This window comes from Fusarium keratoplasticum, chromosome 6 (assembly GCF_025433545.1).
Source record: "Fusarium keratoplasticum isolate Fu6.1 chromosome 6, whole genome shotgun sequence".
Lineage (NCBI taxonomy): Eukaryota > Fungi > Ascomycota > Sordariomycetes > Hypocreales > Nectriaceae > Fusarium > Fusarium keratoplasticum.
This window is the reverse complement of record NC_070534.1, coordinates 308,123-323,578: the sequence shown is the minus strand read 5'-3', so window position 1 is coordinate 323,578 and position 15,456 is coordinate 308,123. Positions and strand designations below refer to the sequence as shown.

General features: G+C 51.0%; 7 protein-coding genes across 7 annotated transcripts; 4 read left to right on the top strand and 3 right to left on the bottom strand.

Moving 5' to 3' along the window:
* Positions 1-293: 293 nt before the first annotated feature.
* NCS57_00806700 (Beta-elim-lyase domain-containing protein) lies at positions 294-1,355 on the top strand (the record flags this gene model as incomplete). The annotated part of the gene is made up of 1 exon (XM_053057896.1): positions 294-1,355. One exon carries the CDS (start codon positions 294-296, stop codon positions 1,353-1,355), a length of 1,062 nt encoding a protein of 353 aa, XP_052911727.1.
* Positions 1,356-1,579: 224 nt separating this feature from the next.
* On the top strand, positions 1,580-2,440 carry NCS57_00806600 (uncharacterized protein; the record flags this gene model as incomplete). Its single annotated transcript, XM_053057895.1, has 1 exon — positions 1,580-2,440. One exon carries the CDS (start codon positions 1,580-1,582, stop codon positions 2,438-2,440), a length of 861 nt encoding a protein of 286 aa, XP_052911726.1.
* Positions 2,441-2,858: 418 nt separating this feature from the next.
* On the bottom strand, positions 2,859-3,836 carry NCS57_00806500 (uncharacterized protein; the record flags this gene model as incomplete). Its single annotated transcript, XM_053057894.1, has 1 exon — positions 2,859-3,836. One exon carries the CDS (start codon positions 3,834-3,836, stop codon positions 2,859-2,861), a length of 978 nt encoding a protein of 325 aa, XP_052911725.1.
* Positions 3,837-5,285: 1,449 nt separating this feature from the next.
* On the top strand, positions 5,286-8,509 carry NCS57_00806400 (uncharacterized protein; the record flags this gene model as incomplete). Its single annotated transcript, XM_053057893.1, has 4 exons — positions 5,286-5,738; positions 5,793-6,267; positions 6,320-7,129; positions 7,185-8,509. 4 exons carry the CDS (start codon positions 5,286-5,288, stop codon positions 8,507-8,509), a joined length of 3,063 nt encoding a protein of 1,020 aa, XP_052911724.1.
* Positions 8,510-10,119: 1,610 nt separating this feature from the next.
* NCS57_00806300 (Pyrroline-5-carboxylate reductase) lies at positions 10,120-11,180 on the bottom strand (the record flags this gene model as incomplete). Its single annotated transcript, XM_053057892.1, has 2 exons — positions 10,460-11,180; positions 10,120-10,412 (listed from the first exon to the last, which is right to left on the bottom strand). The coding sequence occupies exons 1-2, from the start codon at positions 11,010-11,012 to the stop codon at positions 10,120-10,122; spliced, it is 846 nt and encodes a 281-aa protein (XP_052911723.1). The 5' UTR covers positions 11,013-11,180.
* A 1,300-nt stretch (positions 11,181-12,480) lies between these two features.
* On the bottom strand, positions 12,481-13,005 carry NCS57_00806200 (Tautomerase-3 domain-containing protein; the record flags this gene model as incomplete). The annotated part of the gene is made up of 2 exons (XM_053057891.1): positions 12,481-12,826; positions 12,881-13,005. 2 exons carry the CDS (start codon positions 13,003-13,005, stop codon positions 12,481-12,483), a joined length of 471 nt encoding a protein of 156 aa, XP_052911722.1.
* Positions 13,006-13,653: 648 nt separating this feature from the next.
* NCS57_00806100 (uncharacterized protein) lies at positions 13,654-15,268 on the top strand (the record flags this gene model as incomplete). The annotated part of the gene is made up of 3 exons (XM_053057890.1): positions 13,654-13,715; positions 13,793-14,192; positions 14,249-15,268. 3 exons carry the CDS (start codon positions 13,654-13,656, stop codon positions 15,266-15,268), a joined length of 1,482 nt encoding a protein of 493 aa, XP_052911721.1.
* Between the last annotated feature and the right edge of the window lie 188 nt (positions 15,269-15,456).

Below are 15,456 nucleotides of genomic sequence, written 5' to 3'. Positions count from 1 at the left end.
ACGAGGGGCTCACATGGCACGATTATCTCGGAATTCTATACTTCCACGCGTGGCTTTAGTCATCTTCGGCCGCATTAGCTCGACATGCTTTGGGCGAGGTGTCATCGATTGTTGAGTAACGACCCACAGGGTTCCATTGACTAAGAGCCCTCTTAGTAACGACGCCTGTGTTGCAATCAAGTGATGCGTTGGTGGATCATTGTGTGGAGATTGTTGTTGGTATATAGAAATGGTGATGGGAAAGGTTTGGAGAGGCAAGCAACTCTGAGACATCAAGGTTATCGTCCAACAAGATGCCGTCCGAAGTCGCTACAACAGCTTTCCGATACAGCTTCACCGATGACTACAGCGAGGGAGCCCATCCGGCGTTGCTCAAGGCGTTGATAGCCAGCAACGAGTCTCAAGAGACAGGATACGGCCGCGACACATACTGCGACCTCGCGCGACAAAGGATCCGCTTTCATCTTGGTCGTGACGATGTTGGAGTCTTTTTCGTACCAAGCGGAACGTCAGCTAATGCCATCTCCATCGCCGCGTGCCTGCGACCGCACGAAGCTGTTATAGCTGCAAGTTCAGGACACATCGTCACGAGAGAGACGGGTGCGGTCGAGGCCAGCGGGCACAAGATCATCAACGTCGAGCCGCGCAACGGAAAGTTGACGCCCGAGTCGATCGAACGAGCCCTCGAAGATAACTGGCACTTTCCCCACATGGCCAAGCCCCGACTTGTATACATCTCCAATGCCACCGAGTTTGGGACGATATATACCAGGAGGGAGCTTGCTGCCATCAAGTTGGTCTGCGAGGAGCGTGGGCTCATCTTGTTCCTCGATGGTGCACGCATTGGGGCTGCCCTTACATCTAAAAGCAACGATATGACACTACAGGATGTTATGGAGTTGACGGACATCTTTTGGATCGGAGGTACCAAGAATGGTGCGCTTCTCGGTGAAGCTGTGGTGGTTAAAGATGCTCAACTGGCAACCGACTTTGAGTTCTACGTCAAGCAACATGGCTCTCTACTCGCCAAGGGTCGCATAATCGGTGCGCAGTTTGCCGAGCTATTCAAGGAGAACCTGTACTTTGATCTCGCACGGGGAGCGAACCTGGCAGCCGAGAGACTTTCCAGGGGCATCTCCAAAGCGGGATACTCGGTGCACGCTGTGACGGAGACCAACCAGGTGTTTGCGGTGCTTCCTCTTGGCCTGATCAAGATGCTGCAGAAGCACTTTACTTTTTACGTGTGGGAGAAATGGGGAGATGATGAGGCTATTATTCGGCTGTTGACGACGTGGGCGACGGACTCGACACAGGTGGAGATATTCGTTGGGCTTGTGAATGACTGGGCAAAATGAGGCTGCATTGGGCGTGGGCACTTAATATGGTGACGAAGAAAAGTTATGATAGATTCACGAATAGAAAATGACTAATTGATTTGCTTTGCTTGTGCCATGTGACCAGTCCTTGGCGCGCCCTTCCAGTGATCAACTATCTGCAGGCAACAGTTGAAGAAGCAGCATCTTCTCGCCAACAGTTCTTTGATCAATTCCAACAACGACCGGCAAGAAATCCAGCCAAAATGACACAGCCATCACCCAAAGTCCTCGAAGCCTTCTCCATCTCAGGTGAACCAGTCCCAATCGATGGCGGCAGGGGCTTGTGCTTCCAGGCGGGGAATGTCGTCTTAAAGCCCTCAGATGACGACCAAGAAGCGGGATGGGTCGCAGAGTTGTGCGAATCCATTATGGCAAAAGCCCCATCAGGGTACCGCATATCACGACCGATACGGTCACCACGTGGTTTCGTCTTTGAAGGCTGGACGGCTTGGGCATTGGTGCCAGGCAGATCAGCCCCAGCATCCAACTTCGAGGCGATTTTGAAGGCCTGTCGCGCTTTTCACACAGATATTGCTACCATCTGTACCGAAAGGCCTCCCTTTCTGGTCGAGAGACGAAATCGATGGACCGAAGCAGACCTGGTGACCTGGGGTGAGAAGTCGATTTGTGATGTGGCAGATGTCAACGCCGACATACTTTCGCTTGTCAACCCAGTTCTTCAGCAGCTCTCACAACTTCGAAAAGAGCTCCCGTCAGATATCAGGAGTCAACTGATCCACGGAGACCTCACTGGAAACGTGCTCTTCGACGATAACAACCCAGCGGCCCCTCCGGGCATCATCGACATCACTCCCTACTGGCGACCCGCCTTGTTTGCAGAGGCCATAATTGTCGCGGACGGGCTTGCGTGGCATGGTCAGGGTGAAGATTTGATCGAGATGTATGGTGCGGAAGAGGTGCATTTACAATTACTCGTCAGGGCGCTGTACTGGCGATGTTTGACATTTGCGATTGATTCGGATGAGGCTTGGGTTAGGGACAACTGGCCACATACAGATTATGGCCGAGCGGTAGAGATTGTGCAAAAGATTATGGGCAAGTAAATCGTGGTGGAAAGGTCATTTCAAGCTTGCGGGACGTGGGACAGCGGGAATAAGCCAACCCTGTATTCAACACGCCCATTGATATGCGACAGGGACTGCTATGGAATTTTATTCGAGGGTCGCAGAGTGTTAAAGGGAAACCCTAAGTGGCTATATCAGCTTCTCACGAAATCCAATGCCATACCCATATGCCCAAAGGCCACCATCTAAGTACCAGATGGAATCAAAGGCCTTAGAGAACACGTCTTATCAGACTAAAAGTATTACGCAACTTTTCATGTTTAGATACGATAAAGAGTAGAGAAACTAGTTGCAATATCAGACGCATAAACCCCTTCGTGTGCAGCCATTATCCAGATCCAAGTGTCGTATTCTCCTGTCCAACTACTTCTCCTACTTCGATATGATGCATGGCCTTCTACTTCTGCTCAATCTTTCCAATCTCCCCATGTCCCTCAAGTCCCTTGCGTGCCTCGTCCCACGCCTTGTCACCAGGATACAACTGGCTCTTGAGATACGCCCAAGTGACCCTCTGCACAGCCGCCAGCCTCTCTGGGCTCTCATCCTGGCACTCAAGTGCATCCCAGCCGCTAATTCCACCGAATCCGTGACGACCCTCCTTGATACAGAAGGAGGCCTTGGGTCCTGGAGCAAGATTGTAGGGATCGGCGTGCCAGTCAGCACCTCGAACGGTCAGGTGAGGACTGACATCCGAGTCGCCCCAGACGATGAGAGAGGGCGTGCTCATGGTGCTGAAATCGGGGTTGTGGAAGGGGATCAACTTGGTTCTTCCATTTTCAGAGAGGTCTGATCCACCAGTTCCAGTACCGCCAATGACCACACCAGCCTTGATGCGCTTGTCAGCAAGCTGGGTCTTGGTCCCATCACGGGTATCTGTGTTGACAGCCCCCAGAAGAATGGTAGCAGTCATTCCACCCAGTGAGTGGCCCGCAACTGCAACCTTGGACTTGTCAAGTCGGCCCTTGAGAAGAGGAACAGTCTCCCCGATGGTGTCGAGATTATCAAGGATCCGAGTCATGTCCTTGGCTCGTGACTCCAAGAAGAGCTCCCGAATGCTCTCAGCGTTGAGCTCAAAGCCAAGCTGCCTAGAGCTCAAGTGTGTAGGTTGAATGACGACAAAGCCATGCGAAGCCCAGAAGTCGACGATGGGCCCGTAACCCTTGAACGAGGAGAGGTAGTTACTAGGACCATGGCCGTGAGAGAGGAGGATGATGGGGAGAGAATCTCCAGTAGCCGGAGCCGTGACCTTGAGCTCCAAGTCAACTCGGCGGTCTGTGCTGGGAATGACGACAGGACTGAAAGTCAGGATGGGAGTGGGAGAGTTGACGGGGATGTCGGCAGCGCCACCGATGAGAGAGGTGTTGGGGAACTCCATTTTGAAGAGTGGTGAATGTTGTAAGGCTGTTTATTGAGGTAGTGTGAGATGCTTGAGATGATTGAATATTTTGAAGTGTCGTTGCTATGAAGAACTGTTGGAGAGTTATATACATCTTGAACTTGTCAGAGGAGAGATGGACCAATAAGAGATCAGATACCAGAAACGGCATAGTGTCTGAATCCTCGAGGTGTGATTGGCCCCGTCTTAACTCCGAAGCAGTTCTCACTTCCGGACATCTCAAATTGTCCGGCACAGCCTGACGATCAAGCAAGCATGTGTGTAAAACTCGGATGTAGTGGCTTAGGACCGCAATGATTACTCGAGCTGACAAATAGTATTATTGTCATATCCTTTTCATATGGTTCCAATTTTATACCTAATTCAGGTAGGGAATCACGTTATTCGTTACCAGGAACGAGCTTGTTGATTTTGGTCTGGTTGCCGTGCCATCCCATAACAAGTCCAGCTTGGTCGAATCGGATCTTCGCATCCGGGGAATCACAATCGCCCAGCCCGGCTGAAACACAGGTGGTTGAACGGCCGGATAAATAGCAAGAAGAGACGCTCTAGTGGAAATTACTGCATTCAACGGCAACCACTAGTCTTTCACAGCTGGACCAACAAACCACCTGGCTGACGTCAAAACATTTGCTAACATCTTTGTCGTGGCTGTCCGGCCGATATTTAATGGTAGGGGGAACCTATGACTTCCAAGTTGATGCCAGCTTGATAACAGTTTGATGATAGGTGCACTTGTGGGAGTGTAAATCACAAGCCAGAGCACAACGAGACTTCGTAGGCAGCGTTTAAAGAATGAAGATATGAATGGAGTGAAAATTTTACAAATTGATATGAGAGAGGGCAGACAAGCCATGCATGGATGTGCCGTTGTAGCCCCCTCGCAATAGATATAGCTTCAAATCAGTGCTGTGGGGTTGTAGGTGGGATAGGCAGACGTGACCCCTAAACGACAAAAGTTGAATGCCATGAAAACGAACCACAGAGTTCCAATGATGGCGTGGAGGAGGCTGTAGCTTCTCGACTTGCATGGCTTTGGGGGTGTTTGATCACGTCGCGTGACCTCAGGACACCACCCAGGGCCTTCGGGCAAAAGGCAAAGAAAAAGACATGGACGTAATGACCCATAACTATACGGCCAGGCCCTCAAGTTGGCACATAGCATCGAGATCGTGGCCCTTGTGAGCGGTTCGGGCACGGATATGCCCGTGAATGCCCACTTCGGGCTAATATGGATACGCGTATAGAGAAGAAGCCCCTTGTTGGAGTACCGTGAGGCTGGAAAAGGCGGAGAAGTGTGATACGTCATCTGGCGAGATTGAGCGAGGAGCATTCATCCGCGGAATAATAAAATAAATATCGTGTGTTGTTCTCTTGTAGCATCTCTATGGTTCCTCGTGCTCAACATTTCATGCATTCACGCCAAAAATGAGAGCACTTGCGCTTCTTTCGGGGCTTTCCTTCTACCCCTCTCGTGCTTTTCCGTCTCCAGTCGATGTTAGTCATGTGTCTCCAAGACAAATCGACACAGGCAGCTTTCTCAATCCCTCGTCGCTGTTCAAGCCAACTTTCCGATACTGGCTTCCGGATGCCAGTGTTGACGCCAAGATACTGGCAAATGACATCAAGCAATCGGCGGCTATCGGTTCTGGCGGAGTAGAGCTTGTTGGCTTCTACGAATATGGTGGCGAGCTGGGCGTGATGCCCGCGGGAGCAAATTGGTCAACGTATGGATTCGGGACACCGGCATATCGTCACCTCTTCAAGACGGCATTGCAAACCCATTTACAGGAAGGGAATTTGATGGATTTCATCCTAGGACCTAATCAGGGTCAAGGCGTGCCAGCGGATGCAACAAACCCTGGGCTGCAGTGGGACATGGTGGGTCAGGTGAATTACTACTCTATCTTTCAACACAACTGATAGCTTTCACAGATCCCATACACTGCCGAGGTGCCTCAGAACGGCTCATTCGAAGGAATTCTTCCTGGCTGGGCTGATGGAACACTCGTTTCCCTGGTAACTGCGTCGGTGTCCTCTACTCGCAACGCCTCTGCTCAAGTTGTTGGCACTGCAGGGGCATCAAACATCACCTACCAGGAGTACACCCTCATGGCCGATAGCCTGAAGCGGCATCTGCAAGGTTTCGACGAAAACACGGGTCATTTCAAGATTTCTCTGCCTCGGGCGTCAACTGGAACACACTACCGCATTTTTGCCTTTTACGAGCGGTTATCAGGCTACAGAAACCTGCACTTCGAGTCGTCTCGGCACGAGACCATCTTCGACAATGGATCATATGCCGTCGACCACTTTGACCGCGCGGGAGCTCAAGTGGTGATAGATTTCTGGCAGCAGCATATGCTTGTGGATGGCATTCCAGAACTCCTACACAAGGCTGGTCGATATGGTGAGTGACCTCGGAAGCTGTTTTGACTTGTCAACTAACCAAGCCTTTTTAGCGTGGGAAGACAGCCTTGAACTTCCATCCAACGTGACCTGGTCTCGAACCCTGGCATCCCGTTTTGAGAAGCTGTTCGGATATCAACTAGAGCTCTACATGCCCCTTATCACCTTCAAGCAGAACAATCTGGCGGTTCAGGGGGATTCTCCCGGGTCTTTCCACTGCATCTTGGACACACCGGACCAGGGCCAGGGATATGTCAACGACTACCGAGCGGCACTGGTGGACGGGTATAGGGAGTATCTTGAGACTTTGGGCCAGTGGGTTCGACAAGCCCTCGGGCTGCAGCTCTCAGTCCAGCCTGCCTACGGAATGCCCATGGATATGCAAGCCGTTATTCCTTACGTGGATGTACCCGAATGCGAGAGTTTGAGCTTTGTTGACTCGGTTGACTCTTATCGCCAGTTTACAGGTCCCGCGCACCTATCCGGGAAACGCATCATCTCGAATGAGATGGGCGCAGTCAGGGGCTTGGCATTCAGCCTTCATATCCCAGACCTTCTTTTCTCGATCAACCGCGCTCTTGTCGGAGGCGTCAATCGTGTCGTGATTCATGGCCAGACTTACTCGGGCAGCTACTTTGGCACGACGTGGCCAGGCTACACCCCCTTTAGGTACCTGTTCTCGGACCCCTGGTCTGCAAAACTCCCTTCGTGGGAGCACACTCTGCAGTCTGTCCTGGGGTACATTGGAAGAGCACAGTATATTCAACAGCAGGGAGTTGCGAAGACGGATGTCGCTATTTACAACAAGCAGTCGGCAACAGCTTTTGCCACAGTCTATGATCAGGCAGACCTGCTCAAGAAGGGTAAATTGGCTGAACAAACTTGGTTCCTAAATTCGCAGAAGCTCACTTTGAATAGGATGGTCATATAGTTATCTTAGCCCCGACAACCTTCTCGGTCCCCATGCCACAGTCCAGGATGGAGTTCTCGCCCCCGACGGTCCAGCATGGAAGGCTTTAGTTGTCCCTAGCAGCCAGAACATTACCTGTGCCGCCTTAGAGACACTCTCCCTTTTCGCCCGCAGAGGTCTCCCGATTTTGCTCGCCGGTGGCCTCCCTGGCGAATACGCTACCGGATCCAAGGGACATCACGCCGACTTCACCAGTCAACTACAGAGCCTTGTCAGAACCGAGAACGTCCATCAGGTTAAGGCTGGGCGAGTTGCCAACAAACTATCATCGCTCAATATACGCCCCAATGTCGGAGCAGATGTCAATGGCACTCTTTACACCACCTGGAGAGAAGACAAGACCTCGCGCTACGCCATGTTGTATGCAGATTTGGATCCCTTGCGTGGATCCATCGCCGTCAAAAGTTCAGCAAAGCCCTACTTCCTCGACCCCTGGACTGGTGAAACATTTCCAGTGGCAGTTTACCAACGCGACAATGACTATACCACCATTCCAATCAGTTTATCTGGGAATCAGACGCTGTTTTTGGCATTTGGCGATGCCTCTGAACAGCGTGGATCAATTCCTCCCGTCCATATCAACACGACGAGCGCCAGCCTTGTAGCGGCCAAAGTCGATGATGATGACGAGGATGTTTTCGTGGTTTCATTCAAGCAGTCCAAGGATGTTTCCAAGGTTGTTTTATCAAATGGAACAGATTACGGTGTCAACACGGCAAACATACCCGAGCCTTTCCAACTAGTTGATTGGAACTTGACGGTTGAGCACTGGGAAGCGCCTGATAACTTCTCCGACTTGGCTGGGACTTTCAAGTACAACACTTCTCATCAACTCGGCACTCCCACATCATGGACGGAAATCCCTGCGCTAGTCAACACGTCCGGCATCGGTTTCTATAGCACCTCTTTTGAGTGGCCGCCCCTTACGGAACTCAATTATAGTCTCGGGGCTTATCTGCATATCCCAAACGTTAAAGACGCAGTTATTGTCTCTATCAACGAAGTTTCCTTGCCTCCACTGGACCCTGCTCATGCCCATATCGACATTACTGAACATCTGGTAAACGGCCACAATCTTGTTCAGGTTCTTGTCCCAACAACCATGTGGAATTATGTTCGGTCTGTCATCGGCAACTTGTCAACTGCAGGAAGTCGACCTCTCCCCGTTACATTGCAGAAACACATGGGAGTACCCATCAGTGAGCGTGTGGCGACGGGTTTACTTAGTCCTGTCACTATCATCCCGACCGTTTCTATGAAACTTCACTTCTGAATCGACGCTCCCGGGGCTTACGATTGTTTGTATTTAGATTGGGAACATTTTTTGCATGTTAAATTTATCCATATTCTAATACATTCGGCTTTTACAATGGTACAGCCACGTGATATACGTTCCGTCTTCCGAATGGGAGTGGCCTGCCTGACGTGTTCGCATTTTGCCAATCACTCCTGCCTTCGATCCTGGCTTGAGAAAGCGGTGTGGATCTTGGGTATCCAAGCCCATGGTCTAGTAAGACAGGCATTACTACTACGACAACCTCCATGCCAACCCAAGTCCTTGTTCCAAGTCGATCGTCACTTCGATGACGCCACGTCAACATCTCTAACCAGCCTGTCGGTATACGTAGCTAATCATAGCCGGCGCTAAACCCCGCAAACATAAATGATCCCTGCTGGTCGCACGCTATTATACGCGTATCTTTCTTGTGATCAGTGACGTCTCCAAAAGAGCCAGGCAACCACGACAAAACACAGTTATTATACGCGTATAGGGTGACTTGGTTATGGTAAATTAGCCGGCCTACGAGTATTATAATGCGTCCTTGGCCTAGGAGCGACGACCAATGACGCGGCCTTCACAGACCTCTTCCTGCTTGCTGACATTCACGTATAAACGGGTTGCCGTCAGTCCCTGACAGTAAACCAATCTAGGCAAATCATTAAACACGGCGTATCTGCTATTGGTCAACTCGATAGCATGAAGGCATCTGCCTTCTTTGCTCTCGGCACATCCGCTGAGGCACTGCCTTTGTCGCCCGCTTCTATCGCTTCCGGCGTAGCTGGGACAGCTGGAAGCATTTTTCAGCTTCTGTCAATCATTAACACCTAAAAAATATATCTAGGACAGTACAGGACACCATATTCAACCTCACGGAGCTAGTATCACCAAGGAAAACGGGACATATTATGTGATAGGTGAGGATAGAACCTCCGGGCTTGATTTCTAGACTATCAACTGCTACTCAACACAAAACTTCGTGGAGTGGACTTTCGAATGAAAACTGCGTTCCCTTCAGTCCTCAGGCGACCTAGGGCCCAATTGCGTTGTTGAGAGACCCAAGGTTATCTACAATGACCTCACTGAGAAGTTCGTCATGTAGTTTGCATATTGACGACTTTTCTCAGCGCACATCACTAGGCATCTTGACATTTACTTGCAGCGTGACGTCGGTCTCTCCCTTTACAATCTGACTGATGATCAAAGTCTTCAACAGTCCGCCTTTTCTCTCGAGAAGCAGAATCCCCTGCTCTAGTCAAAAGGCACAACACATGCTTCCTTTTTGGCAGCGGGCAGGTTTTATCCAAAGATAATGTCTACTCGACTACCAACTCCCTCTCTAGTCCTTGATCTTAGCGGAAGACATTTGCAACTCCCAAGGCACGCAATACTAGCGCCTATAAGCATGGTTGGCAAGACAGTTCGGACAGCATCGTCCCAAGGCAAAGCCTGTCTAGAGAAATGGGAGGAACAACTTCAGCTGAGACATAAATGGTAACGCTAAACAGTATACATTCTATCATTTGCTCATTGTGGTATTTGACACGTTTTCCAGACCCCAACCCAGTGAATCAACCAACTCTATAGGTTACGCCTTTTCACATTTAGTTCTTTCCAAGCTCCTCGGCACGAGAGGTAGCAGCCTTGACAGCTCCGTCGACGATGGCCTTGAGGCCGGAGTTCTCAAAGCTCACCAGGGCGGCATGGGTGGTACCGTTGGGGCTGGTGACGTTCTTGCGCAGCTGGGCGGGCTCCTCTGACGACTCGACAAGCATCTTGCCGGCTCCGAAGCAGGTCTGCTTGGCCAGGCGGGTAGCCTGCTCCTCAGAAAGACCGAGGCTGGTGGCACTGGCGATCAAGTGCTCGACAAAGGCGAAGAAGTAAGCAGGGCCGGAGCCTTATCATGTCAGTTACAGCATTGATAGAGGTGATGTGAAGACTCACCTGAAAGACCAGTGACAACATCCAGAAGCTCCTCCTTCTCAACCCACTCAGTGGCCTTGCTGACAGTGCCCAGGAGAGCAGAGGTCAAGTCCCTCTCGGCCTCTGTCACGTCCTCGCCGGCGTACAGGCCAGAAGCTCCCTCTCCAACCAGGGCGGGGGTGTTGGGCATGACGCGCACAATGTGAGGGGCACGACCGCTGGACTGCTTGAACCACTCGGCGATGCTGGTCAATGTGATACCGGCGGCGATAGAAATGACAACCGGCAGGCTCTCGCGGTCAGACCAGGCGGCACCGAGCTCCTCACAGACCGTCTTGGCGACTTGGGGCTTGACGGCGAGGATGACGATGTCGGCGTCGGCAGAGGCTTCCTTGGTGTCGGCAGTGGTCTTGACGCCAGTTTCGGCCATCTTGTTTCGGTTCACCTCCCACGGCTCCGAGACGTAGATGTTCTGCTTGGAGATGTTCTTGGCGAGGAGACCTCCGATAATGGCGGCGGCCATGTTACCACCGCCGACGAAGCAGACCTTGGCATCTTGTAGTGAAGGAGTCATTTTGGCTGTGTTTTTGTGAGTGTGATTCTCGAAATTGAGGAGACTGTGAGATTCGCGAGGTGAGGAAAGGGTCTTTAAAGGCAAAACACCCAAGAATGACTCTGACGATGCGAACCGAGATACGTGGGGTTGCCTGTGTTGGCGCCTTACGTAAAACAGTTTGGGGTGCGTAGACCCCGCATCGGATTAACTCGAGTGATGGATTTTGGGTCGACTTTTCAAGCACCGATCAAGAGACGGAATGGACATCCGCTCATTCAGGCGAATCAACGTTGATGGATATCTCATGCGATTCCTTTAGCGGCACCGAGGCGGCTTCGGCATCCGCCGAGCGGAAGCGGCGGAGATGGCGGGACAGGATCCGATATCGCAGCGGTGAACGATCTCGGTCACGTGCCTCTCCTCAAACAGATGTCTTCCAGAATCAGCCCATCTGCGCATCCCATTGCTCGATAAATCCCCAGATTTACATATTATGAGACAATCCAATTGCCTATCTCTAATAAAATGGCGGCATTCCACGCCCCATTTCCCACCTTGACGTCTTGGAGTGACAGGAGTTGTCCAAGCACGCCGGCCGGCGGCCAACTCCACTATCCGCTTACCTTCGGCACTAACAAATCACACCAAGATAAGAGGCCAACAAATACTGAGCTGAGTTAGGTACACCATGGATCATCCCCGGTTATTACGTACATGGTCAATGGGAATAATCAGGCTCGATTCATTGACCTGTTTATCGACTTAAACATTGGCTTCATAGATGCTCCCGGCCTTGCCAGTGTTGGCGTTCATGCAGGTATCGAATTGATCTTGATCTCGACCCACTGAGAAACTTACCCTATAGCGAAAATGATCTGAGGTGGCTTAAACATTGCAACCAGCCTACATAAACACCAAGCTCGATCAGGATACCTTCGATAGTCCCTATGCGTCCAAGGATGTTTGAATCGGGATCTAAAAGTCAGCCATTGCTATGCTTAATCCATGTCATGCGAGCCATACCACCAAAACATCTGTTCCGGACGGTTTTCATAAAGTATAAAAAGCGATAAGCTTCTTGTCTGAGAAACGGAAGGGAAGAAATAGCAGATTAAGAATCCCTTTTCGTTCAATCTAGCAACAGACTATTTATGAGCCACTTCTCACGAGCCTAGTTAGACAAAATCTCGACATTGAGAATCTCAAGTCGCCTCACAATCGGCGCTGTCTTGCGCGAGTTCATGCTAGTAAGACTCAAAACCTACGCCGTCGGGGCCCTGGCGTGGTAAAGCGGAGTCTTGGAGGCTGATGAGCTGTTTTAGAGATGTCATAGGAACTAGGAATTTCCAAAGGAAATGGACTAGAAAGTGACCTGAAGATCGCACAGGCGTCAAAGCTTGCTCATTGGGGACAGGTAGTCGATATGTGCATGGTAGGCTGGTATTCATGGGTGGGCTCGGCCCTCCTGATAAGATTACTGAAGCATTTACCTCAAGTCCTTTCTATCCTGCAACCCTTGAAGCAGGCCTGTAAAGTCTTCTAGCCCCTGTTCACTCATAATTCTCATGTAAGGGAGCTGTTGTTTCAGCCATCCACCCTCCTGACCAGCTTCTGGGATTGCCATGCCTCCTTCGCGAATCGTCACCATTGGCAGAAACGCAACCATCGGCAATCTTTGTGTCTCGGTAGAGTGGTTCTTCCCTTCAGGCCTGTCAGGATTGAGCGCTTTGTACCAGGCATCTTCAATGTTGGCAGCAAGGGTATCAAAGTCCGACTTGGTAGGGGAAGGAGATGTGCGGACGACTCCAATGATGCGTTTTGAGTTGTCGGTTCTTGGTTTTCCAGCCATTTAATACGTTCGGTCGTTTATATCGTGCGCAACAAACTGTACGTGCACGAAAAACGACGGGGTTGTAAATGCGGTGCAGTGGAGGTCGGTGATGGAGCGAGCGATGGACTGACGCTCGTCATCGCTCAGAGGGTATGAATGATGGACCTCGTAGAAGGGCATGGTGGAACATAGAGAGAGATGGGCATGGCCAAGGGCGAATGGAGGTCTCAAGGGGCTGGATCATACGGGTTGAGCTTGGGGTGTGGCCATGTGGATGTGTTCAGCAAAATATATGGCCTTATTACCTCGGTACCTGTTGAAAGGTACTGCATCTTTCACTTTTGCTGTTGGTATACCTACGTATTGTGTTTGGCATGGTGTCCTTGTCTTACAAAGCATCAAGACGGAATACGCGGGGGCGGGGATGGAGTCGACACCGGAGTCCTCCGAGTGGCTCGGCTCAGGGGAGGAGATCATCCCCGGATTGCGGAGCCGCGAACTGCGGGGCCCCCTACTTCAAACTTGACGGCTGTTGTGTAAGCCAGGTTGCGGAGGTGGCCTTTTCTTGATTACTGGACTCAATCTTGTGCCGGATAGAATGCCTACGTACGGGAGCATTACGTGAAGTGACCGAGGCTGGTTCTTCGTACGCATCATGTTGACAATTGCGAGCTCGGGTATAAATGTGGCTATTCCTGCTGGCTTCAACAACAGCGGTAATCACACCGACCAGAGAATTGAACCTTACCAATAAGAAAATCCATCTATTTCTGTTCTTTCGGTCTTCTTCCTCTTCCATTTTACAACGTTTCCCGCTCCTGAGGCATCATGGCTTTGACCGTCAAGCTCGAGACACCCGTCACTGGCGCTTACGAGCAGCCCATCGGCCTGTAAGTTGCACTGAATGCATCATATCTCTGCGAAGAAAGATACCCGCTTTCTGGAATCATAAGTTAATGGATCTCAGGTTCATCAACGGACAGTGGGTGGAGAGCGTCGACAAGAAGAAACTCGAAGTTGTGAACCCTTCCACCGAGGAAGTCATTACTTCGGTTTTCGAGGGAACTGAAAAGGATGTCGATCTGGCTGTTTCTGCAGCCCGGACTGCCTTTGAAACCACTTGGAAACGCTCCACGCCTGAGGACCGTGGTCGTCTGCTCTACAAGCTCGCAGATCTTGCCGAAGAGAACAAGGAGTTGCTGGCCGCTGTTGAGTCCCTTGATAACGGAAAATCCATCAACAATGCGCGAGGCGACGTTGCTGCAGTTATTGGATGCCTTCGGTATTATGCTGGATGGGCTGATAAGATTGAGGGAAAGACGATTGACATCGCTCCCGACATGTTCCATTACACCAGATCGGAGCCGGTATGCTATCTCCCTTTACTTAAACACTGGCCAAAGACTAACCCACGATGAAATAGCTCGGAGTTTGCGGGCAGATCATTCCCTGGAACTTTCCGCTCTTGATGTTCGCCTGGAAGATTGGGCCCGCTCTTGCTACCGGAAATACAGTGGTGATGAAAACGGCGGAACAAACCCCCCTATCTGGCCTCGTGTTCACTCAGTTCATCCAACAAGCCGGATTTCCTCCCGGCGTGTTCAACCTCGTTACCGGAACCGGCAAGGTTGCCGGCGCAGCTATAACCTCCCACATGGATGTGGACAAGGTCGCCTTTACCGGTTCGACAGTCGTTGGACGGCAGGTTATGAAGGCCGCGGCCGCGTCCAACCTCAAGAAGGTTACGCTTGAACTCGGTGGAAAGTCTCCAAACATCGTTTTTAACGACGCTAATCTTGAGGAAGCCGTGGATTGGGTCAACTTTGGCATCTACTACAACCATGGTCAGATTTGCTGTGCAGGAAGTCGTGTCTTTGTTCAAGAGGGCATCTATGATAGATTCCTCGAAGCTTTCAAGAAGCGCGCTCAGCAGAACAGGGTTGGTGATCCCTTTCAAGAAGACACGTTTCAGGGACCTCAAGTCAGCAAGCTGCAGTATGACCGTGTTATGAGTTATATCGACTCTGGCAAGTCTGAAGGAGCAACCGTGGTTACTGGTGGTTCTCGCCACGGCGAGAAGGGCTACTTCATCCAACCTACGATCTTTTCAGACGTGCGACCTGATATGAAGATCATGCAGGAGGAGATTTTCGGACCAGTCTGCTCCATCGCCAAGTTCAAGGATGAGGAAGAAGCTCTTCAGATGGCGCACGATACCACCTATGGCCTGGCTGCCGCCGTCCACACACAGGACTTGACAACAGCTATCAGGATGTCCAATGCCCTACAGGCCGGTACAGTTTGGGTCAATTGTTTTAACCTTCTTCATCATGCTCTGCCATTCGGAGGATACAAAGAATCAGGCATTGGACGAGAGCTTGGGGAGGCTGCTCTAGCCAACTATACCCAGAATAAGTCGGTTGCTATCCGCCTGGGCGAGTAGGAGGCAATGCAGGCTGCATGCATGACAGTTACGCTCTTTGTATTTTGAAGCAGACGCTGCTGCCGTAGTAGATAGTTCAACGAGTATCAAGTAAGAAACATCTCTCGTGTAATGTCCAATGAAAATAGCCTTGAAAGAAATCGATTCCCAACGACTTTGATCCCAAGAAGGTTTGATGAAACCATAGT